We start from the raw sequence: 25,127 nt of genomic DNA on the forward strand, positions 1-25,127 counted from the left end.
ATCCCTCCCCTAATGACTGGCCCTCCGTCTCGGCATGGGCTATATTTCGCCCTCCATTTGTCTCATTCAGAGGCCAGTCAGTGGAGCTTTCTGGTTTTCTCCTGTGAGGATAGTGGACGTGGTGAGGGGTTTCTACTGCAGTTTAGGGATCCCTCACCTAAGGTCGAAAGGTTTGCCCAGAAAAAGAAAAGCTGTCTTTATACCAGAAAGTTTTTTCCACCAAATCCAGGTCTGGCTCTTGATGAAACCAAAGATAACACAAAGGGGGATATCAAGTATCTATGACATAATTGAAGAAACCTCTAGCAAAGAAAGAAAAGCTACTTAGTATACGTTTTGTGCCAAAGGAACATTTTAAGTATCAAAATTAAACAAAAATAAAGCAAAGACTTAGAAAACTCTAATAGGTTCTTCAATGACTATGTATGAAATAATGCATGTTAAATAGAAATTAATTGACCACAAATAGATTTTTGTAACCATCAGGGGCATAAGAAATCCCCACACAACAAAAAGAAGTTCCAGTCAGAAATCCCCCAAATTCTCCCATGATTACAGAGGGGAAAAATGAGAAAAGTAACTCATGGAATGAACTTTCTCAGTTTTTAGTGAAGAATTTGTGAAATTCCAACAAGCATGCTACTTCGTGAAATTTAAGTACTAAAACAAATAATAGTGAGGACTAGGAATACCCCAAACCGGGTAACAAGAATAAATTACTGGTGCTGCAGAAGATACGCTCATGCATCCTGATGGATTTCAGAGATGAAGTCGGGGAAGGTAGAGTTGAAGTGTCTATTTCAGCCCCATCTGGCAGACCATCCCCATTTGTGAGGACTCTGAGCCCTTACTGGGGGCAAACCACCCAAGTTGATGATGATGGATGAGGTCTGTTAATACTTTAACACAAATTGAACCTAGTGCGAGTGTAAGAGGTGGGTCCAGTGTTAGTAGAGAGACATGGTAATAGTGGGAGTCTATAAAGAAAAATCATGTGAATGATCACTGTTCTGCAGGGGTGCAAGATACATGCTGATCGAAAGGATCTACTTAGATTTTCAAAAAGCTTTGGCAGGTTCTAGCTTTAAAACTTTTTTCTTTTTAATTGCAAGTTACCACCATATTTGTTGGGCATGGAGCCTCACTTATGAAAACAGTATAATTAACAGTTTTTATACATGATTTAGATGATGCTAAACTTTATATACTAAAAAGTCAAGTTAGTGGAGACAGGATTGCAAGAAGATCATTAGAATCTATGTTAGAAGACAGAAGAGATGGAGGCAATTTTCATGTCATCAGCTTCAAGGTAATGCCATCCTAGATAAAGGCTGAAGCTATAGTTATAAAATAAAAGGCTCTCTGTTATATCATCAATGATTCAGGAAAATATCCTAGAGTTCATTAAAATCATTCTCTGAAGACATTGACCCAATATGCTATCCTGGCTAAAAAAAGGGGACCCATGTCATCCTGAAGGGTGTGGAAGCACACCAGTACTCTATACTTACGTAGAATTATATTGATTTCTTACCAGGAATAAAGTCAGTTATTCTTGTCACTAATCTCTAATGATTGTATTAATATTAACAATAACTACAACTCATATTTCTCATATTTCAAAGCATTTCCATATGCATTTTCACTTCAACAACCCTGTTTATGTTATTTCCATTTTTTTGAAAGATGGAGAAACTGAGACATAAGGATTTCAGAGGTATTAGGTGCAGAAGCCATGTCTCAGACTTCGGTTTTCCAATATTAGAATCCTTCCTATTTCTGCTGTGCTGCATTACTCCACTCTAGGGAACGCATTTAGTGAGCCCAGAGAAAGTGCACAGAAAGGCAGCTGTAATGGTCAGTAGGAAGTAGCCGTGGTTCTGTGAAGGCAGAATAAAAAGCCTGACACATAGTAGTCACCACAGCAAATATGGATGAAAGAAATTTGAAGAGTCTGCTGATAAAGACAAAGACTGGAGAGGAATGTGATCCATATTTATCATGTGAAATGTATGTGACCTTGTTCACCAAATGCTCAAGTGCTAGGATTCAAAACTGTATTTGAAATCCAAGGAAAGTGAGTTTAGGGCAAATGAAAGGAAGAACCACTTCACCCAGAAGGTATTATTCATGTGGAACCTATTTCCCAGGGTGTGGTACAATCAGAAAATATAGATGCAGTGAACAAAACAAAAAAGATGCTGAAAATTTCGTGAATGAAAAGGACATAGTTGCTAAGAAGCTCAGATGGACCTCAGCTTTCAGACTGAGGTCAGAGAGAATATGTGCCCCTGACCCAGAATTGCCTCCCAGCCCTCTGCCTTTTTGGCCACAGAATGAGGACTAGGTAAAGAAGCTATCAGCTGTCCCTGAGTTCCTCTCTTTGTGTCCTGACTTAAATCTAATAGTCCCCTCATTCTGGTTATCATCACTGTGTTCACCATCTAATGGCTTGATTATGAAACTTTTGGCTCTATTCCTTTAGAGTGTGCTCTTACACTTTAGAAGCAGAAAACCCAGCACTTTTTTTCATTTTGCAAAAATCAACCAACATTGTTTCAGTTACAGCCTCTAATTAATGAGCCAGTGCTACTAAGTCAGGAATGGAAATGGCAATGCCACCTCCACCTGTTAGTTTCCTTATTTTTGAGAGTGGTAAGGTGTGACAGGATCAGCTAAGAAGGAAAACTATCCATGGCGGGGGGATCACACTGCAGTGGAAATATATGTGGAGCATTGCTGAAAATTAAAAATTAAACTCCAGAAGAAATGTAATGCCAGTTAAGATATGAGAATAGTAACAAGGCTATGGCAGAAAGTCAAGAGAAAAGGGGAACAGAATACATAGTGAACAAGTAGGTTGATTAGAAATTAGTCTTATGACAGGGACCACATATTAGGATGCCCACAGGGAAGAGTCAGGGAAGCATAGCGGTTCAGAACCCATACTCTGGAGTGAGACATCCTGTTTGAACCCAGTCTCCTCCACTGGCTAAATGTATGATGCTAGGCGTGTTACTTAACTTTTCTGTACCTCAACCCTCATGTAATTGTTACCCACCTCATATAGTGGCTGTGAAGATGAGTTGAGTTGATATATTCAAAAGCCCTTAGAGCCTGTCATATTGTAAATACTTCATAAACATTAGCCATTATTCTATATTGAATTAATAGACAGTATGTGTTTGGGGACCAGTGTTCATCCATGCACCCATACAGTGCCTTTCTACTCTTGATCAAGGTCAAAGGGAGAGAATATATAGACAGATTATCAGGTCCCAGTTCATGTGTCACCACTCTCCATTCTCATGGCCATGGCAGAAGATACCAAGGGGTACACTGCCTCTAAAAAAATATGGCCTGCATACTGGTGATCTCTCACTGGACTTATCACTTAACTAACCGGCAAGTGGAAAGAGACTTCAGAAAGAATGTGTTCCTTTTCTAGAGTCACAATGCCAAAGTCATATGACCAGTTACCTAATCTCGTTGAGCCTCACTTTCTTAGTCCTAGGATAATAATAGCACCGACCTTATAGGCTGTCAAGTAGCTTGATGAAAATGTATGAGGTTAGCCCATTACCTACCACATAGTTAGTGCTCAATAAAAATTAGTTCTGAAAAATAGTAAGAATTATCAATTGTCCTTCTTCATTCTTGTTAGATTCAGCCTGACCATCACAACACAAAGCACTTTATGAACTCTAGCCTAGGCCTGTGCATGGCATGAATTTAAACTCTTGTAAAGAGAGATGAGAAAAAGAGGAAGACATCCCTGGCAACATGAGGTGTATATGATAATATAAACACACAGATTCAGACACACATCAGAGAGCAGTGACCAGCACAATGAAGGGGTCAAAGAATAAAGTAGGCGTGAGGAGTGGGCTACTGATGAATGCAAAATGGTGAACAGACTTCATCTGTTTTCAAAATACACCTTTCATGAAGAATGCATGGCTCCCATTTCTGGCTGCCAGCCCCTTAATGGGTGTTTTGTGTGGAGGGCCTGTAGAGGAAGGAGGGCTTTGGAATTAAGAATAGAGAGAGAGAGAGCTATAGTAAAGAAAGAGAGGAGAAAAGTGGAAAGATGTTAGCAATTGGTACTGTCAATGTATGCTATTCCCAGCTGAGCAGCAACACATTTTAGCAATCAGATGACCTTGTATTGCTTTTAAATCATTATCATGCAGGGACTAGATGGCTAGATGCACATTTCCATGGGGGTATCTGTCAGGTCATTTAGAGGTCACTTTGACCCCTTTTGCCATGAGCACTTACACAAACAAGACTGCAGAAATGGGCCCAAGGCAATGTCAAGAGAGTCTTTAGAAGCAGATCCGATCCTCCAGGAGAGTCTGTCACAGGGAAGCCATATCAGATTGCCATGTGATTTGTGCGCTAGTGTGAATTGGTTAATAACTCAATTTCATTCCCAGGTCTATAAGCCCAAACTCTTCAAACTCCTGACAGTGTTTACTGTTGATGTATATCTTCTGTATATCCAATTCATTAAGCTGAAATACAAGCACAGTGGTTCATGATTTCTCAGTATAAATAAACATTGCTTTGTTAGACAGCACAGTTTGGTAGAAAGAGCACTGTGCTAGGAGTCGGAAGGCTGGATTTGAGCCCTGTTATGTCCGTCTCATTAGCTCTAACCCTGGAGATGTCACTTCCCCTCTGGCCTTCTGATTCTAATTCTGTAAAACCTACGACACAGGATTGATGAATGAATAGGGAGGGCGCTTTATGAGAAAGGCCCTTGCAAGCTGTAATAACAGGGATTATAATAAGGAATTTTTCACTTGCTTGAGTCTTTTTAGAATTCCCTCTTCACTCCCCTCTCTCAAGCTCAATAACATAACAGAGATAACTAAGATTATCACCATCTCTCATCTTCACTTTGTAGGAACCTAAGGTTCAGCCCTGAGTATGACAATTGCAGATCACAGGAAGATGAAAAAGTAAAATCAGAGAATTTAGAGGGAGAAGAGGCTTTAGAGTTCACTTAGACCCCCTTTTATTTTTTTTTAACTTTATTGAGGCATAATTGACAAATATAATTTTATAATTTAAAGTGTACGACGTGACAGCTTGATATACATATCCTTAGACCCCCGTTCTATAGGAGGGAATCATTTAGAGAGAAGAGCCTAGAGAAATGCCTGGTGCACTGAGTTTTGGGCTCCCCAGCTGTGTGTGTATAAGAAGGCGATGCTCGTGGTCAGCAAGGTGAGCTCACGGGTCTGTAGGAATGGGGTGGAAAGCCTCGTTCCCCGAGGTGAAGATGAGAATGGAAGCTTCCACTTGAGTACAATACTTCTTGGCATTTATGATAACAAGCACTTACACAGACTAGTCTGCAGAAAAGGACTCAGTTTACTGCTGAAGGAAGCTCAGCTGTTGTTTTCACACCATCTCCATTGGCTCCTTCCTTCTTCCTTGACCACAGTCACCATTCCCGCGTCCCTCTGGGAGAAACTGCCCATTTTAATTCATGAGTACCTTGCTAAGTGCCTGACAGCAAGCTCACTGAAGCTGACCTTGCGTGCCAGCTTTGAATGGGCACGGATAGCATGGCATCCCTCTGTGAAAGCCCTTGTGGCTGGATCTTAAAGCAAAGAAGGTATAAGTGGAGTTTTATCAGAGCTATCTAAAGAGTATTCAGTTTGCAAATGAGCCTTAGAGAAATGGACCAGTATGACTTGGCTGAGGTTCCTTGCCGGAACTGAGGAGATTCCTGGACTTATGGTTCCTGGACTTACAAAGACTCTTAAGCAGCTGGAGTCATTTAAAGGTACTGTTTGTTCGCTTAACTTGGTTGAGGATTATTGCTCAGTTTTCGAATTTATGTGAGTGGTACTAATAATGACAACAACAAACAGTATTAATAATGATGTTGATTGTTGTTCATTATATGCCACATACTGCTAAGCACTATTACTCTGGGTTTGAGATTTGCAAAGTGAGAGAATGGGAGTTGAAATAGTGGAAAGGAACAGTGGGCTTGAAGCCAGGAGACTTAGCATTTTATTCTAACTTTAGTATTTACTCCCTGGTGAACTTGGTCAAGTAGGTTGACTTTTTCGGAACTCCTTATCTGTAAAATGGGCATATGAATACCCACATAAAAGGGTCACTGAGGATTAAGTTAGCTCGTGGATGTTGAAAGGGCTTCTTAGCAGAGCCAGTGCATAATAGGTACATCATTACTTGTTGAGTTGAATCAACAAGATAAGAACAGAAATACAAGTGGATGAGAACTAATTAGAAATGGAGATGAATCAAGACAGTTTAGGACAAGCAGTGGACTATTCTCCTTTCGTAAGTCATTTACAGATGATATTTTGTCATTATCAGTATCCATTTTATAAGGTGAGAGCCATAGGGGGGACCTCAGTGAAATAGTTCAGAATCAGAGAATTAGAGCAAATACTAAACTCTTTGTTAAAGAAAGACTAGAGTACAAGAGAGAGGATTCAGAACTAGCAGAGCTCTCACTGGGTGTAGCAGGCAGTCTCCCTGAAATCAGCCTGTAACCAGTGCCCCCACTTCCCCAAATCCAGGCGTCCAGCTTGTTTCCAATGCCACACTGCAGGGACGCGGCCCCAAAGGACTTGCAAAGCTCAAATCAGAATTCCAGTCGTGAAACTGCAGGCTTCAAAATGACTTATTCTCATTACAATGTATGAAATGATCCGTAAATACATATTTTAACATTACAGAGTTTAAATATTATTACACATCTTACTTGATGTCAGATTTTGTTAAATGCGTGCCGTTATCTCAATTTACAAAGGTCAGTCGGGTGGCAGTGGAGAATAGAAGTAGATGTATTTAAAAATTTTCTTACCAGTACATCTGTGGCTCAGATAACCCTGCCTTTTTCAAAGAACTTTGGGCTTATTTTTTTCCCTTTCAAATGAGACTTTAATGAGTATCATGTGGATAAACTCTTTGCAGAGGTTTGAAAAGATCCAGAGAAACACTGTGTTAGGAACAAGCAAACCGTTCTGGATGAAATCATAAGCCATTTGAATGCCTCCTCATCCCTCTGGTTGTGTCAGAACCTTTTGGCTGCATTTTTCCCCCACAGGAATGTTTTCATCTCCATGGCTAGGTAAATAGAATGTTCGTGTATTTGCTCGATTGCTATTCGTGCCAGCACAGAGTAGCATAGAGTGACCTACTTCTAGCATAGCCATAGAAAGCTTTGCTGCTTTCTGCCAAGTCTGGTTTAAAAAGCCACCCTCTGCTTTCCACAGTTCTTGCCCTTGCCTGCTCCCGGAGACAACATGCCATGGACCATTGAGGGTCCTTATTTCTTCTCTCACATCACTCCTGCTTTCCGTGTTGATTCATTTTAGTCCATTTTCAACTCCTTCTGGAAAAATAGAAGTGGGTGGGTGGGCAACAGTAAAGAAAGTTACATTTCTGATTTTTAGAGTATAGGTCTATAAAGCGATATGGTGGGGCTGCAGAGGGAGATCAGATGAAATTTTCTTATCTAGACTACCCTTGTCCATGCAAACATAGTTGATCAAAGGTACATAACTCATTGGAAACCATTTGGAAGCATCTATATGTGGATGATTTCTTATTGGGGACCACTGATTGGTGTTTCCATAGGTCACTATCATGAGTTTAAATACAGTCAATCCTTACTCTATAAATTGATAGGCTGGACTGAGCTGGAAGCAGTCCAAACTCCAGGAGGAGAAGTCTGATTTGAAAAACTCAGAGACTTTTTTCCACTTGGCATGCAAAAATATACCAGCCTATATCTGATTTGGGGTCTAACTAGAGCCAAGTGTCTTGTGTGGTTTTGTGTCATTAAATACTATGGTTAGAGCTGGGGAGTCCTTAGAGACCTTCTAGTTCCATCATTTGAACATGAGAAAAGTGAGCTCCAGAGAGTTTACAGAGCCTTAGTTCCCCAGCTCCGCATCCAATGCTGCCTTTAACCTGCTATTCCATTTCTCATCATTGGATCGTTAATGTTTGGAGGCTCTCTTGTTTTTGACATTGAGAGCAAATATCACCAAGCAAGGGAAATAGAAATTCAATTATCTTTCTCCTGGTCATAAGTGGAAATTTCTATTTCAAATCTCAGCAAGTCAAGAAGGTTCTAGTTACTTGAAAAAAGAACCTCCTGTGCTTCTGTTGGGTGAGAGATTCTTGAAACTTTAAGCCATTTTGCTATAAAGCTTTTGCTCACATGGTTCTGTGCCTGCTGCTCAAGCGTGTTTGGAGGCAGAGGACTGAGAATGAGAAGATAGGAGCAGCAGACAGTGAGCTAAATGGAAGAGCCATCATGGCAGTTCCACTCCCAGTTGGACTCTGAACATCTTCACTAAAGAATTTCCTGGCTGTGCTAGCTCCCATTTTGTTGTTCGCTCAGCCCAGCATAGATAGACACAAACTTCAAGCAAACCATTGGTGTTCCTGGCATCTGTGCTGGTTGAATTCAGGCCCATCAGAGTGTCTTGTTTTATGTGGCTCTCACTCTGGGATTTGGGACTGTACCACTTCAGAACTCCATGCCGGATGGTCCCCGTGGCGAGAGGTATGGAGGCCCAGCCAACTCAACCCAAGGGACCTCGCTTTTCTGGCTAGTCTCCTCTCTTCACTTTCCTTGACTTTGTCCTTGCTCTCTGCATTCTTCTCCTTTGTCTGCTTTTCATCTGTCCCTCATCTTTCGTCACAGATGGCCAGGACACTAATGTGCTGCTGTCATTATGTTTATGGAACAAGTCAGGGTCTTTAGAGGCTGACGTTCCAGAGGCATTAAAGACTTAAGTCACGTTTGATACCAGGGTAAAGATTTGCAGGATAATTAGTGATGCTCTACTGTTATTAACCCCTGACTTAATCAGGTTATTTTCTTACAAAGGGGCTGAAAGTTAATGCCATTGTTAATAGTTTCGGTGGGAAGACCATAATGAAACCATGTGGGAAAGTAGGCCTACCATCAATATCTTTCAAACTCTGAAATTAGGAAGGAGGGAAGGAAAGTAAAAAAGAGTGGAAGAAAAGAGGGTAGTTCTATCACAGGCCTACCTTTGGTAACTTTATTGATAGTCACTGGTGGACAACGCCCATTTGTTATTCTTCGTTTGGGACAGTTGGCTTATCTACTAAAGTTCTGAGCTTCATCCTCATCACAGAGGGAAACTCAGAAAGACAGCTGAGATAGCATAGGGTACAAGGGTGGCTAGATTCTATTTTTAGAGATGTTCCCTTTTCCTTGTAATTCTTTCATCAATAATACGAGGTTATTCACAATGCCACACTTAGACTTGAAAAACGACCAAGCAACACTACTAACCCTTAGACACCTCCCCACCCCCTGCCACAATCCCCTAACAGCAGGGAATTTTGCAGTTATGCATTTTATTTGTCTTCCAATTGATTCAGCTCTTTTCTAACTCTGCTCTGGGAAACCTCCTCAGAAGCCATATTAGATTTGGTTTAAAGGAAGGGTTTCTAAGATTAATAACAAGTTTGCAAATCCTGATCTAAGCAAGGTCTTCTAATAGCCAGTAATGGCCATCAGGGAGTGTCACCCTCAACCTTGAAAGACGGCAGGGTCATTCATCAGGTGCCCTCAACATGAGGCTAAGACTTGACAAGTTAATGCTTCCTCCTGGCTTGACCTCACCACCTGAGCAACCTCATTACTGCTCAGCTGGATTCAGCTTGAAACTCAGCCTTTCCAGGAGAAAAAAGGGGCCCAGAATGCCAGGACTGCTGTAAGACACTCTAAATTATTCAGTGAATTAAAGGACCTTTGAGAATTTCCCCAGTTCAGATCCATATTTGACTTTAAATTGCCAAATTCTTTGAAAGAGGGCATCAGGGATCTGATCCTCAGTGAAGTTGTCTTTTGGGGAAATTCTGATCCTGATATGATGTGTTGTCTTAGTAGCTCAGCTCTGGGACTCTCAGCACGAGAGGATGCCCAAAGAAGGACCAGGGCACTTGAGTGACATGAGGAAGTTGCAATGCCTGGAAAAGGAAGTTTTGTAGCAAGTTTTGGGTGTCCTACGCTAACCCCACAAAAAGACAGTCCCGTAAGCTCACAGCACACAAGCTAACATTAGAACAATGACTAAGGCTAAGTTAAAGTGATTTCATCTCACTCTCCTGCTCTCTGCCTTTCCCCATCCCAGATTATTCTCGAGTGTGGCTGTCCCTGCCCAAGGTCCCGTTTTCCTGGTTCTCTATTGCTTGCGGAAGCTCTTTCTTTCTTAGAAACCACACATCTGTGTCAGCATGAATGAGAGCCTTTCTCACCAGCCTGACGTCCAGTCTGAAGATGGGCCTGGCTCTTAACGGCTCTCATCAAATCATCCCAAACCTTTCCACCCTGTGCTCAGAGGGAAAGGAGAAGTGGAGTGCAGGTTAGACTTGAAAGAAGACGTGACTTTGCTTGGGACATGGAAACGATCATCTTTCTAGGCGGTCTTGTGAAGCACACACTTTTGGACTTATAATCATGGAATGTCAAGATACCAAAGGATCTTGAAATTCATCTATACATCTCTTCCTTATTCAGATGAGAAAACTCAAAAGCTAGGCATGCCATTCAAGGTTACTCCAGATCTGGGTCTCGTGAGTCCCACTTCAGTATTTTGGTCACTGCAGAATGTGGGATCAGAGTTACAGTGAGACTGTGATTGAGTCTACTCTATCTGCTGCTCTTTCTCAGTCTTCTTAGTCTTTGTAAATCATGGCTTTGTTTGCTCCTCTGCCTTTTTTTTCCTGACAAAGATTTGCCCTGAGCTAACATCCGCTGCAAATCTTCCTCTTTTTGTATGTAAGCTGCCACCATGACACGGCCACTGACAGACAAGCAGTATGGGCCCACACCTGGGAACTGAACCTGGGCTGTGGAAGCAGAGTGTGCTGAACTTAATCACTAGGCCACCGGGGCTGCCCCTCACTCTTCTGCTTAATGAAACCATGGGTGACTTTCCCTTAGCTCTAATCTCCTTAAAGTGGCTTTCACTACTGACACCAGTCTGGGTTTTTGGCCTCAGTCCTCCATTCCTCCTCCCTACATCCTCCGCCCTGCAGCGTCACCAGACCTCCCGCAGTCCTGCAGACGTGCATCATTCTGCTGTTCCTCTGCACACACTGTTCTCTTCATCTGGAATTGCCTCCCAACGTGTCTTCCTATTTTATCCCTTCCCATGAGTTTATGCCCAGCCAAGTTCCTCCCTCTCACTCAGCACAGCTGGTACTGTTTAGAGTACTTATTCATGGCTATGTCTTCAGTTTCTCACTAGATCAAAAGCTCCTTGAGAGTAGGGATCACGTAGCACAATATGCTGAAGGTGGCGAATATAGTGTGCTCCAAAAATCTGTGTTGTATGCGAGAATAAATGGCACCCTGGTTTCTGTGTATTCCAGGCAGTCCCAGAATTTGGGGAGGGGCTGAGAGATGTGAGGTTTGTAGAGGGGAAGAATGAACGTGCTCAAAGTCAGGGCAGTCTCAGTCCCACGGTGCAATGGTGGCTGTGGTGCTCATGCCACCTGTGGAATCTTGCGATGACTGCACAGGCTCCTGCTGGCACTTGTTTTATTCAGTACACGGTGGGAAAGGCTCTGTCTGAGCCTCAGCCATAGCCCTCAGAAGGCCTTGGACTACTAACCATTCTATCACCTCCCATATTTGTTCCTTGGGAGTCTCAGGAGAGACTTGCATTGGTGAAGAAATTTCTGAGTACTTCCTCTTCTTGAGATATTCTGCTGACATCCAGACTGCCATGATTGCACTGATGTTCCGAGCTCTGATCTCATGCGCATCACGATGAAATTCACAAGACATTTACTATGTCCTGTGTGGTTTTTTTCATTAGCTGACCCAGGCCAGATATAGCAGAAGTAAATAAGTTCCCTGGTTTAGTATTTCAGCTTGCCCATGTCAGATTCTGCCAGCAGGGGGAAAAAAGCCTAGGAAGAAGCTATCATTTCATAATTATTTTGAATCTAAAAAATGACAGGCACCTTCACTGGCAGGCATGGTGCCCTCCTTCATTCTCCCTTTGCCCTCTATGATGAGGCCTATCTGGGCAGAATCAGGATATCACTGTCAATAGAGGTGGGCATGAGTAACCCAGAGAGAGGTTCAGAGGGCTGGCCGGGAAGCCCAGGCCAGAGAGTCTATGCTCTGAGCCCACCTCTCCATGGGAGCATTTAGTCAGTACTCCCTCTGCACCCATTCTTCCTTGGTACCACCACTCCTAGAACCCTGGAGCAGAACACGTTCCTTTCAAAAAAAAGTCTTGGGCTGCCAATGGGTACAGGGTTTCTTTTTGGGCTGACGAAAATGTTCTGGAATTAGAGCGGTGATGGTTGCATAACTTTGTGAATATTTTAAAAACCGCTGAATTGTATACTTTGAAAGGATAAATTTCATGGTATTTGAATTATGTCTTAATTTTAAAGGAAGTCATGGAGTACTAAGACCTTGTTCAAAAAATTAAAATAGTGCAGCACCAAAACTCCTACAAGACCACATGGACGTCCTACGCCATTGCTTCCTCACGCTGTGCGTGTTCGAAGGTCATGTCATCTGCTGTGCGTGTGGGAGTGGAGGGGATCTGATAGAAGTTCATCCATCTTAGTCCCTGTTCTGTGTTAGGTGAGGGTGACCTTGGTCCCTGTATTTACTTCTCTTTGCTTCCACAGTTAAAATAGAGGTAATGAGCCTGACCTACTTGATGACGATCTCCTAGGAAATGAAAATCTGGTTTGTTCCATGCTTTAGAGGTATGAGGTGCTATATTCCTCCAGAATAGTTACACAAAGGGCTGAAGTGGGACCAGACATGTGTGGAATAAAGGCCAGGCTGGGCGAGAGCAGGTGCCGGCAGGAGGCTGGACGTGTGTTGCCCTGGGTGATTTCATTACGCCATTAGGTGCTTTTAGGAGCTGTTGCTGCTTGTGATTTTCATGGCGGTGGTGAGAAGGAGAGGGAGTTTGCTTTCTGCTGCAGTGGCTGGAAGGGGACTTGGGAGAGAAGGGTGTGTCTCCCAGGACGACTCTTCCCTGAGCTTTGATGTGAAGGCTTGATGAGAAGTTAGAAAGGGTAAGTACCGTCGAGCGGGGTCTGTGATTGGAGGGCTTACGGTGAGGTGTCACGTGGCTGTTGAGTGGGGTCTGTGATTGGAGGGCTTGCTGAAGTGGCATGTGGCTATCAGTGGGCTTTGAATGGGCTGCTTGTGGTGAAGTGTCACACTGCTGCCGCTGGTCGAAGCAGGCACTCTCCAAGTTGCGCCCAAGGTTTCCTGTTCTTGGGGAAATCTGGAAAGGCTCTTTAAGAGACAGGTGAACTCCAGGAAGCCTGTGACATCACCTCACTTAACAGATGGGGCTGCACCTGCGGAAACCAGCAGCAGGATGCAGGGAATCTTCCCTTCTCACGCCCTCCGCCCACTGCAGCTTCCTGGATGCTGTGGTGGTTACTTCCCCGAACATGGACAGCTTACCAGCCCAGAGGGATGACTGAGTCCTCTGGGTGATTATGGAGAGGGGCTAAGGTTGAAGGGGACTCTGATCACCTTGTCTTTGCTGCCTTTTGTCCTCCCTCACACTCCCAAGTTTACCCTGCTCCCTGGGCTGTAGGATGGAAGGAGGAGAGAGGGAATCATAGCAACGTCTTTTAGGGCAGGCTCATGACCTGCGGCTCACGCAGATCCTTCTCACTGACCTACCCTGAGAGGACCAGCCAATATTCTTCTTCCTCGTCCTCATCATTACTCTCGTATTAGTGTCTGAATGTCCTCTCCCTATTGAAAGGAAATTCACTCACAGTTCAAGGTTCAACGCCATTATTATCTTCTTCTGAAAAGGCTACCATCCTCCCCTCTTCCATCATCTACCCGAGATTCCTCTTTCCTTCTTCTATATGCCCATAAAACTTTGTTATGCACGTTGTGTGGCACTTACCACGTTCATTTACAGTGGGTTGCTTGGGAGAACTTGTTGAGAGCCTCATTTAGATTCGTACCTTAGTGGCTAGAACAGTGCCCGGTGCATAATACATGCCCAATGTCTGTTAAGTAAATTAATGAATAAATATACAAGTAAATAAATAAAGCAGAACATCATTTGTGCCCTCCCACAAATAGTGAAAGATATTTATAAACTCCATAAATATTTAAAATTGCTTTCCTCTTTATGATTGTGGTACTTGATGAGAATACTATTCTAAATGTGTCTTATTAAATCTTTTTTATGTATATGGACTTATTATTTTTTTGGCCAAAGGTGATAAATTTTGAGAGAAGAAGCCATGCCTTTGGGAAAAAAATGAAATTTTATAAAGCAATGCTTTGCCAAAGTGTTCAGCAAAATATTGGTTTCCTGAGGGTGGTAATAGTTGTTAAGAAAAAAATGGTTTGGGGGCCAATTGAAGTTTAGAAAAGCTGTGTTAATCAGGTCTCTCTATTGTGGGATGTCTCAAAGCTTTGATATGATGTTGCTTAGGAATATGAGCGAGAGGGTCACGTAACAGTATACTTCTGCAACACCAGCTAGCACCACAGTGCATAGCACATAGTAGGGTTTTGGTGTTTTGTTAGTAATCTGTTCATGATAGTCCAGTGCCTCGGTCTAGGCCCTGGGAGCAGGTGAGTGCCTGTGTCTGTGATAAGGGCCCCCTTCGTCACCGCCCTCTCCACGTATGTCACCTCTGCTCTGCAAAAGTGAAAAGAACAATTAAAGGGAATTAAAACATTAATTTCCCTGCCACAGCAAGTATCAAACATCTCCAGTGGACTATGCAGCAAATGATTGTGGTTTTAGAAATAACCTGTCAGCCCTAGTTGCTCTGCTAACCTCCCAGGACTGTTCTGTAAGTGCCAGTTTTGTGCACAGTAATTACCAACTCCTTCCTTGGTAGATTCACCGGTGTCTAGAAGTAATTGCTAGGGGACTCACACTTTCAAATTTACAAGAGGCAAACAACCTTGTATTTACCTCAGGGGGTTATCAGGGTATTCAAACTGTGCTGGGTAAAGGATGCTATCGATCATAGAAATATAAGGAAGAACTTGAATTTTCACCTTGGTATTTTTCTCAATGGGTGAGAGCCTGGCTCACTAGATTATAGTGCAAAGACCTAGAGGGGATAATTCTCCTCTTCTCAGGGTCTCCTCCCTTCCTTGAGATTTGGAGCAGCAGTAAGCCTGACCTAACTATCGTTGGAACCCTTTGTTATCTTCACCTAATGCTGGCAAATTGGTACCAGTGTCTGGGAAGAAGATGAAACAGAAGATCTGGACCGGTGCAGTCAGAATTTTGACCTGTGCTTTTGTTGTATGTCCTCTAGAGATCTCAGGGAACACGGAGGACATCCCTCTGGTGCGCTGGAGGCAGCAGTGGCTAGAGAACGGCACTTTGCTTTTTCACATCCATCACCAAGATGGCGCCCCGAGCCTCCCTGGACAAGACCCGACTGAAGAACCCCAGCATGAGTCAGCAGAAGAGGAGCTGAGGATCCTCCACATCTCGGTCATGGTAAGAGCCACATGGCCTTAGCCTCTCAGGCCATAGCTTATGTTACCTTGACATTAAGAGTCTTGGTGCCATAGACATAGCTCTATAAGACCCAACTGCATAATGATCATTGATTATGTTAATAAGTAACTTTCCCATTTATGAGAAATGCCTCCATCTGTGGTATAAGTAAAAGTTGTAATTATTTCTACAGCACCATTATCCAACTGTTCTCTCTCTAGGAACATGCCTAGACATGGAGTAACTTTTATAAACCCAAGGCATATCAGATGGGGGTAGTGGATACTGGTAGTCAGCATCCTGACTTTCTCTCCTCTTACACTAAAGAGTATGTTAATAGGTACTTGCCCCTCCCTCTAGCCCAGCTCAGAAACTTCCCCATCAGCATCCCTTCTCTAATTCAGAAATTTGAGACCTCAAGAAATGAGAAGAGCCTTCCTAAAGTTCTAGGAACTGTGTTTTAGAATCTCACTAGAAAGTAAGTGCTACAGTAGCCGGCAGGGGTTATCTTTGGTGTTGTTTTGTTCATGGTAGATATATCCTCAGCACCTGGAACAATGCATTCACATAGTTAATACTTAAGCCTTACTTGTGGAATAAATGAATGAATTTCCAAGTGGAGATAGAAAATACCTGTTTCACTTGGTATTTTATATGTTAGCATTGTGTTGGTAAAACCAATACATCTTCTGCTCCTAGGGTAGCCTGAGAGCAGGTTCAGGCTTGACTGATTATCACTGGGCCGTAGGTTGGGAGGGCATGAGCTATTTCACTGTTAGGAAACTCAACAGAGAACCAGTCTAGGTCTTGTCTAAACTTTGATTCATCTATTACTCTGGTACCATCACTACATGCTGTTTAGTTTGTGATGTACATCATAACACATTTTGAATTCTGTGTGATTGCATCATGTTCAACACCCAAAGACTACTTACAATCCATCACCATACACATGTGCCTGATCACCCCTTTCACCTCCTCTCTCCCCCTTTCCCCTCTGGTAACCGCTAATCCAATCTCTGTTACTATCACAGTTATAAATTAATTCAGGTTTTTTTTTTTTTAAGATTTTATTTTTTTCCTTTTTCTCCCCAAAGCCCCCCAGTGCATAGTTGTATGTTCTTTGTTGTGGGTCCTTCTAGTTGTGGCATGTGGGATGCTGCCTCAGCGTGGTCTGATGAGCAGTGCCATGTCCGCGCCCAGGAGTCGAACCAACGAAACACTGGGCCGCCTGCAGCGGAGCGCGCGAACTTAACCACTCGGCCACGGGGCCAGCCCCTAATTCAGGTTTTTAACGTAGTATCCATAGTACCTGTATGTCCTTAATCAACAACCAATATTTCCTCTCTCAGGGAAGGTTGTCTTCTTCGTTGTAGCTTGTAGTTTCCAGAGAGTGGTGAGACCAGGCAGATCAGCCACATCAGCCCTGGTATTGACTAAGGCAACAGATGTAGAGGCCACATTGTCTTCACATTTATAATATCTGATTGACAAGAAGGGCACAATGGTGGACTTTCCACCAGCTGTCCACATCCTCCCATCAATGTGGGAAGCAGTCATGGTCACGGGTAGTTTTTGTTCTATTTCTTTTGGTCCAAGACCGTTTCAAAGAACCAGTCTTTGTCACACCAAAGAAATGTGTAAGGTGAAGAAAAGTATATGGAGATTCTAGAGGACTGATATTGGGTGTGATTGTGTCTGAAAGAAAGACCCTGAATACAAGAGGTTTAAGACAGGCAGTGTGTCAGAGGTGTGGTTAGTGGGGTCTGGGGAGTAGTGTGAGGATCCATGAAAAGGCAGCTAAAGCTTGTCCTAGTTTCTACATCATATCTTCAGTGTAGCTAGGACCCCACCTTCTATCATCACAATGAGGTGCTCCAGTAAGTTCTCTAGAGGACGTGCATGTGTGCACACGCATGAACATTTATGCAGGTAGGTGGCAGTGAAGATAGAAATACACTGATTAAGGATGCCAATGGTTTTGAGGAACTAGGTTGCGCCCTTAAAAATATAATAACCCCTGTAAGATGCCCTATATCACTAATGCTTTTTTTTGAGACTCCCTGGGCAGGGATTAATGGACAGTGGTTGTTGAAATGGAGAGAGAACAAGAATCAACTATAAACCTCTCTCTGAAATCTGCCCTTCATATGCTACTGATCCCCCTTGGCAGACCATCAATAATGTTCCATTTTCCAAAGAAAATGAAAGAGATGATTCCTTCAACTTTTTTATTCTATGTTGTTTTCAACTAGGCTGGAGGAAGCAGAGGTTAAAAGGGCCTGGGCAAAGGGCGAGGGTGGACAAGTTTTGTGTTTGTCTCTGGCTTGGCGTCTTGAATGTGGATGGACCCACATCTCCATGAAAAGTTCAGGAAGGCCTTTGACTTCTGCAGGAGAACATGGATCCCAGGGTGAACTAAAGATATAAATACTCCCTTCCATTTTGGTTAAAGATGGTTTGGGCAATGGAGTCTCCTGCAACCCAGCTTGCCCTCTCACCTTCCTCCATTCTCGTTCCATGCCACACATCCACGCACTCTGCCTCTCCTATCCTTAACGTTCTGTTCTAGAAACATTTTAAAATTGTGTATCTACCCTCAGCTTAGAAATCAAGCCTGAGGGTATCTCATTTGAAGATGTTGTTCCTAGAGTCTCTGATGGCTTCCTCTTCAGAGAGTCATGGATTGGTAGACATCATTTGATACACTTCATACCACATCGTTTGGAGGTAAAGTAGGCAGCCGTTTGAGACATCTGGAATGACAGCATTATAAATGTCAGGAGATAGCAAAATCCCTTGACTAGTAACAGTATTGGGCAGCAAAACGCACTTAAATGAAATCTTATTACCCAAACCCTGTTAGTTATGAAATAATAATAGCAGGGCTATTTTTCATTAACTATAACGATCGATATTGATGCAGTTTTCAGTTTGGATCCAAATAGCATAATTCAAAAGAGAGAAAAGTTAAGGTTATTATCAAAATATGAATACACCCAACTTTTTCTCTCTTGTTAAGAAAATGTCTATCTAAAAGCTTAACTGATAATCCTAAATATTTCCAATATGTGCAGAGAGAATTAATGGTTCTATGAAAACCTTAAAGTATACATTTCTCTCACTTTGTATTTATACTTTTCTCATCCATATTGCCTCAATGCAGGGACCACTGTTTGTTTTTATATTTTGCATTGACTATGTTTTTTTAAAAACACAAAATATAAATAATGTGAGAATGAGATGAAAAGGAAAACCTTTTTTTGTATCCTTATGACAGTGTATGAATGAGAATCTGTAAGTCCTCTCTTATGCTGTGCCCAGTATAAATATACCATCAGCGAAACCTCGGGCTTGCAGAAAACCAATACCTCAGCTGGCAACCTGGCAATTTAAAACTTTGAAAAACCTTTTGCTTTTCTTATGTTTCAATCACATCCTAAAATTTTTGAATTATTTTTTTCGAAGAGATGCTATTTCTTCCTTGCGTAGAATAATTGGATTTCCCTTCTGAAATCTTATGTTATTGCTTTGAGGGTCAAACAATGCATTTTAACCTCCTGCATGATTCCAACTTGGCTGAAGAGATTTATTTCGAATTTTGCAAGATAATTGACATTTAAAACTAAGAACGTACGCAAGGATACGGTGGCAGACTCTTGAACAAGTGAAAGCAAAATCATCAAATGAAAGTTGACTTGTGAGTTTAAACCAGAAGTCCAGGAATTCTTCAGTTATAAGCAAATTGTTTACCCCAAGGAAGATCAGGTTCTAATATGACTTTACATTAGATATGCAGACTCTGTGTGGATTTAAATTTCCATATTGTACTTTTGCTAATTTACCATATGATCTACATTTTTCTTCTTAAAGTATGCAAAGGAATTTAATGGCACATAATAGAATTTTAATGTATTATCCATATATTTCATCTTTGTAATTAAAGATGGCAGTGTTAATAGACTTCCTATATGCATATAGGTTGGTTAAGTACATTTTTCACAGCAAGTAGCCTTTCAAAAATGCTTCGGTTTGATATATGTATATATTTTGTAGTGGTAACTCCCACTGGCAGATAATATCTTTCATAGTTCAGCCTTCTTAGGCACAATTCACAATTGTGGAAAAAAATAATCTTTGAGCGTTTGTCTATCCCCCTGAGGATTTTGTGAATAGAGCCCATCAATCAAGCCTGGGTGTTGAGCTAGCCCAGTCATGTGGAGCCCATTGGCCAGTGTCTGTAGGTTCCTGTGGCCTTTGATTGCTGGCTCCTCAGGTGTCCCCAGCCTCCTTGTTTCTGGGAGCACCAGGTGAGCCAAAGACACAGAGTTTTCTTTTGGGAGAAATAATGTAGAGAACGAAGTTTGAGGACATAGGTGCTGGTGTCAAGTCCCAGAGTCCAGGAAACAGAAAGGAAGTTCCATTCTGGGTAACGCTTGGGCTCAGTTACAAAGCCTCCAGAACACACCCATGGGAGCCTCCAGGATTGTGTTTCCAGGACTACAGACAACCTTGTGCCAGAGGACCCATCTTCACACTTACTTACTTACTCTTACTTGAACATCCTTGCTCAAGTTCAGTTCAGCTGCCTGAGCATCACATGTTACTTTGCTTGAAGCTGTCTTCATTTCATTCCTAAAGCTCAGCCACTTCTAGGGCAGAGAAGAGGAGATCCAAGGATGGTCATTGCTATGTGCCACCAGGAACATCCAGTACTTGTTAAGTGTTCGTGGGAACAGGAGAGAGGGCTAGGTGGTTTATCTGTCAGTACCTTTTGCCTTCCGCAAATCTCTTACAAAAATTCATTAGCAAATTCATTAATCAAGGTCACTCTTACATCTTTATCGTCAGCTGATATTTTTTGTTCAGTTCAACTGAGGATGCCCTAATTTATCAGAACCAATCCTTCTGATCTTTAAGAAACCAATGGAGGAGTTTAAACATGTCTTGTGTTACCACAAAGGACAGAACTAGAGTAATAAATTGGAAGGTACAAAGAGACAGGTCCTGATTCAGTCCTAGGAACTTTTCTAGCAGTTCAAGCCATCCGTTACGGGGCTGGACCAACACACTGGCCATACTGCCCACCGGCCAAAGCCATCATTGTGTACTTGGCCTCCTGTTAAGAAAACAGTGAACAGTTTCTAACGTAATCAGCAAGATCCCTAAAAACAAAACCTGTTTGCTTTTGGGTTGTCTCTGATGGCTGATGTGCAAAAGACTGGAGATGCCAGGGTCCATTTGGGGGCTATTCCAAGTGCCAAGGGAGAGTTGGCTTGCAAATTCCCCCACCTGGCACCATGGTTGGGCTGTGCATCTCTTGCCAAGATGCGTTAGGTCCAGGTACATATGAGTCCGTGAGTCATTTCAATTGCTCAGCTGTTCCGTCTTGGTTACTACCCTCCAGTATTCCTGTGGAGTGGGAGCTGGGGGCTAGTGGAAAGAGCACTGGGCTTAGAGTTGGAAGATGGACTTCAGATCCTGCCTTTACCACTGTAGGTAATCTGCTGACCTCTTTGGAAGCTTCATTATGTCATCTGTGAAATGGATGTGTTGGTTAGGCTTTTTAAAGACCGGAGATCCACTCAGGCCTTCTCCGTAATGGAGTTTTACTATAGAAATTCATGTGAAGCTAAGGGAGACAGGAATGGTGTGATTTTAAAAAAAAATCTAAAAAGCAGGATTTCATAAAGGCTGGAACTGGAAGGTCGTGCAGGATCCAAGTCGTCTTGTCAGCCCCCAGCCTCCGCAGTTCGTGGTTTGGCTCTTTTGCACCTGTTTCTTTGGCTCCTGTTGCCATGAATTAGCTCCGTCGTCCAGTTAGTCTGTAAATCTTTTCCCCGCTTTGATGTTTTTATATGTGTGCACTATCCATTTACTCATCAGGTCACCTCACTTATGACCCCTCCTGACTTCTCAGCTTTATGATGTTTCCAACTTTGTTCCTCCGGCTGCCAGAATCCCTGCTTTTTCCCTTATTCTAACTTTAGGGAGACGAGCAGATGGACCTAGCTAGTTCCCATAGTTCCTGTGTTCAGAACTTTTCCTATCAAGTTATCTCACAGGTGGATGTCACTCTAACCTTCTCCTCTTGGCTGTGGTTATGGGGAGGTTGGCTCACGTGGGATGGAAAATGACCGCTCCTGCTCCAGGCACAGCCCGGAACCACTTCCTTTAGCAGAGGCTGAGAAGCCGTGATTCCATGAGTCGCTCATTCAATATGACAGGCATACTGTGATCTAACTTGTAGAGATGTTAGGAGGATTGAAAGATGTCATCAGCGTCATCATCATCATCGCCATCTTATCTTGTACTTATTATGTGCCAGACACTACTCTAAGTACTTTCAATATAAATTAGCTTTTGTTTTTTATTCTTATCCCAATACCATAAGGTGGGGTTTATTATTATCCCATTTTACAGAAGGGACTGAGGGCCAGACAAGCTAAGTAACGCACCTGAAGTTAAACAGCTGTTAGGTTGCAGAGCCAGAATTTGAACTGAGGCAGTTGGCAGAGTCTGGACTTCACACTCTAAGAAGCGCCAGCTCGAGTACCGGCCTGTAATGAGTGCCCAATATGTATTTGTCACATGTCCTTCACCCACCTTTTGTTGTTTTGTCAACTTGTGTCTGCTGAGACTCATCTGAACTTTTCCCATTGCTACTTCAAAACTAATAACTCTGTGAGCACTATAACCAAGGTGGGATGCAGAGCTTTCTTCCTGTGACTACGCCAGGCAGCTAACCCCAAAAGCTCAGATTCTGTTCAGCTCGGCTACACCCACCTGCTAACCTTGGCTTCAGCCACACCACCTCACAGCTGGCAGTGGGTTTATTGGCAGGGAAGGGCGGTTGGGGACTTCCAACTCCAAAATTGTGAATGTCATGTAATAATAAACTTAGACTTCTTCATGCACTTACTTTCGCAGTACATTTTTAGAAACTAAAAAAGCATTTTAAAAGCATTATTGACCTATCATTGATTTAAAAGAATCATTGACTCATTCATTCATTTGGACATTGATTCTTTCACTTAAGCGTATCTGTCAGGCTTCAGGTATTTTTTTAGCTACTAAGGAGATAGAAAATTAATAAGACAAGATTCTGCTTTCATGGAACATTTAATCGTATTGTTAATACTTAACATCTGAGGATAGCCTTTGGCAGAACTGAGAGTGAGGTGGAATGTCTACCTTCTCTTCCATTCTTTACATCCTCTTTACAGCTCTGTTCTTCTCTTTCTTGAAGCTCATAGAGTTACCCTTATTTCTCCAGACAGCAAGGGAAATAGCTAAGAGGCCAAATTTTCACAAGGATACTAATGTCTTTTAACAACTTGACGTAATATTCTGTTCAGCAATTTAGTTCACGACATAGAAGCCAACACACTGCTTTTAAGTATTTAGTTCCAAAGATCTCTGAAGATTCTTTTGAAAACAGGGGTCATAATCTCTGTGGGGTTTAAGTCAATATAAAGAACTAGTAATATTCATAGTAATGAAGCCATTATTTCACTCACTGTGTCTCAGGCAATGTAGGGGATTATTTTTATGCATAATATCGATCAATTCCCACAACAACCGTGTGAAATAGTAATTCCCCCATTTTTCAGAATGTAAACACTGAGGCTTAGAGAAAGTAAGTCACAAACCCAAAGTCACACAGATGGAGCCAGGATTCAAGGCAAGCGTATCTGACTTCGGACTTCACTCTGCTGCTTGATGGCTTCAGAGTCGGTTGGTTTCTCCGGTTTGGGCTGTGGAATAATTTTGCTTCTTTTAGCAATCGCAGCAGAAACCCTTCAATTGATGAAAAATAGGAAGGCACATAGAGAATCGGGCACGATGTTGTCATGGTGGAGTCTCTGAGCCACTTCAAAAGGTGAAGAGCCGGATTGGGCACAGATTAAGCATTGCAAAGAAGGCTGGGGTTGGCTCTAAGCAAAGGTCATTGAGAAGCCAAGAAGCCAATGAAGACTCTAAGTTCTACGGTACTGAACTTTAATGAGGAAGTTCATAGCCAGGACTTTGCTATCAGAGAGACCAATTTAAATCCTAGTTCTACCACTTACTTGATTTTCTAGTGTCCTTGGACAAATTGCTTAATCTCTCTAAACTCACTTTCCTTATTTATAAAATTGGAATAAAAATAGATTCTACTTCATAGGGCTGTTTTGACGATTAAATGAGATGATTCTTATCAAACACTTCCTATAATGCCTGGCCCATGGGAAGTGCCCAGTAACTATTAACTTAGGTAAACTCTTGGGGTGCCATGCAAGCTGCCTGTAACAATTCTGTATGCAGTGTGTCACCCCAAGGCCCTCCACCTTAGGGAGCCAGAAAAGCAGCTGGGATCATGGCAACCTCTTAGAGAGTCCTAGAGGGTTGTGCTCAGGGAAAAGACCTAGGCAATTAAGGGCATCAGAGCAACAGAACTGGCCCGTTCCAAAGCTGGGATGTGGTCATGTACATCCAGGGCATTGTTAAGCCACTTCTGTTTCATTGTTTACCGGGTTTCCTAGCAGCTAACCTATGGTTTAGGATGATAATCCTGCTCCAAACTTTCCTGGAAGAACTTCACTAATTTATTTATTTTTTCATCAAACCAAATGATGTCATTGTGGGAATTCCTTTTCTGCCTGGGTATCACACATACGCAGATTGTTATTACTCACATTCACAACAGGGAAAGGAAGGTGCAGGACAGTGGGTGACGTTCATGGCCTGAATTTGGTGGAAAAACTCAGAGATTCTTATTCCTAATGCTATTATCTTTCCTCCTGATCATGCTATCTTCCCCTCTCTTTCTGCTCATCTGTAAAGTTTTGGGATTCTCTCACAGGCCTGAAATTTGCTTTTAAATCTGACCTCAAACCCACACCCATGGGCCCTGGTTGGAGACAGACTAGATTTGGGTATAGTAGATGTAGCCGGCCATATGCCCGTAGAGAAAATGCAAGCATGGATAATGACAGGAAATTAAGCCAGGGGTCTGCAAAGGGCCAAGTGGCAAAGATGGTCAGCTTTGTAGGCCATATAAGCTCTGTTGCAACCATCTAACTCTTGCCACTGTCATTCCAAAGCAGCCATATACAATATAGAAATGAATCAATATGGCTGTGTTCCAATAAAACTTTATTTACAAAAACAGTAGGTGGACCACATTTGGTCTAGAGGCCATAGTTTGCTGACCCTGATCATGTACATTCTCATAGTGTCTTCAGAGCCTAACTAGAGCCTAAAATCTAACTTAGCAGAAGGAATAAGTGTCCCATTTGCAGTGTGAAAGATAATAGTTTGCTGGTTTTAGTCAGACTCCCATAGATTAATTATAATTGTCACTTAAGCCAGGCATAGACAAAGATTGTTTTTGCTACAGATTCAAGGCATGTGGTATTCCCTATTCAGGTGAAATGCCAGCACACTAGCCTTGCCTGAGAGGTATTAATGGGTTTAGTGAAGACAAAAGTTGATGAAAACAAAAATATGCCTAGATTTGACAAGAGAAGTATTAACAGGGTAGCTATTAGTAAATATGCTATTTTTTTTTCCCAGTGAGGCTGGTGGCTCCTGCTTGGTTTCAGCTTTTACACA

General features: G+C 42.5%; 1 protein-coding gene across 1 annotated transcript in view; it reads left to right on the forward strand.

Annotated features, from left to right (window-relative positions):
* Positions 1-25,127, forward strand: part of ASTN1 (astrotactin 1) — a 292,192-nt gene that overhangs the window by 84,679 nt on the left and 182,386 nt on the right. Inside the window, exon 2 of the mRNA XM_014845333.3 lies at positions 15,343-15,530. Coding sequence (XP_014700819.1) covers positions 15,343-15,530 — 188 coding nt within the window. The remainder of the gene's footprint in view (positions 1-15,342; positions 15,531-25,127) is intronic.

The sequence above is a fragment of the Equus asinus genome, chromosome 25, assembly GCF_041296235.1.
Source record: "Equus asinus isolate D_3611 breed Donkey chromosome 25, EquAss-T2T_v2, whole genome shotgun sequence".
Taxonomy (NCBI): domain Eukaryota; kingdom Metazoa; phylum Chordata; class Mammalia; order Perissodactyla; family Equidae; genus Equus; species Equus asinus.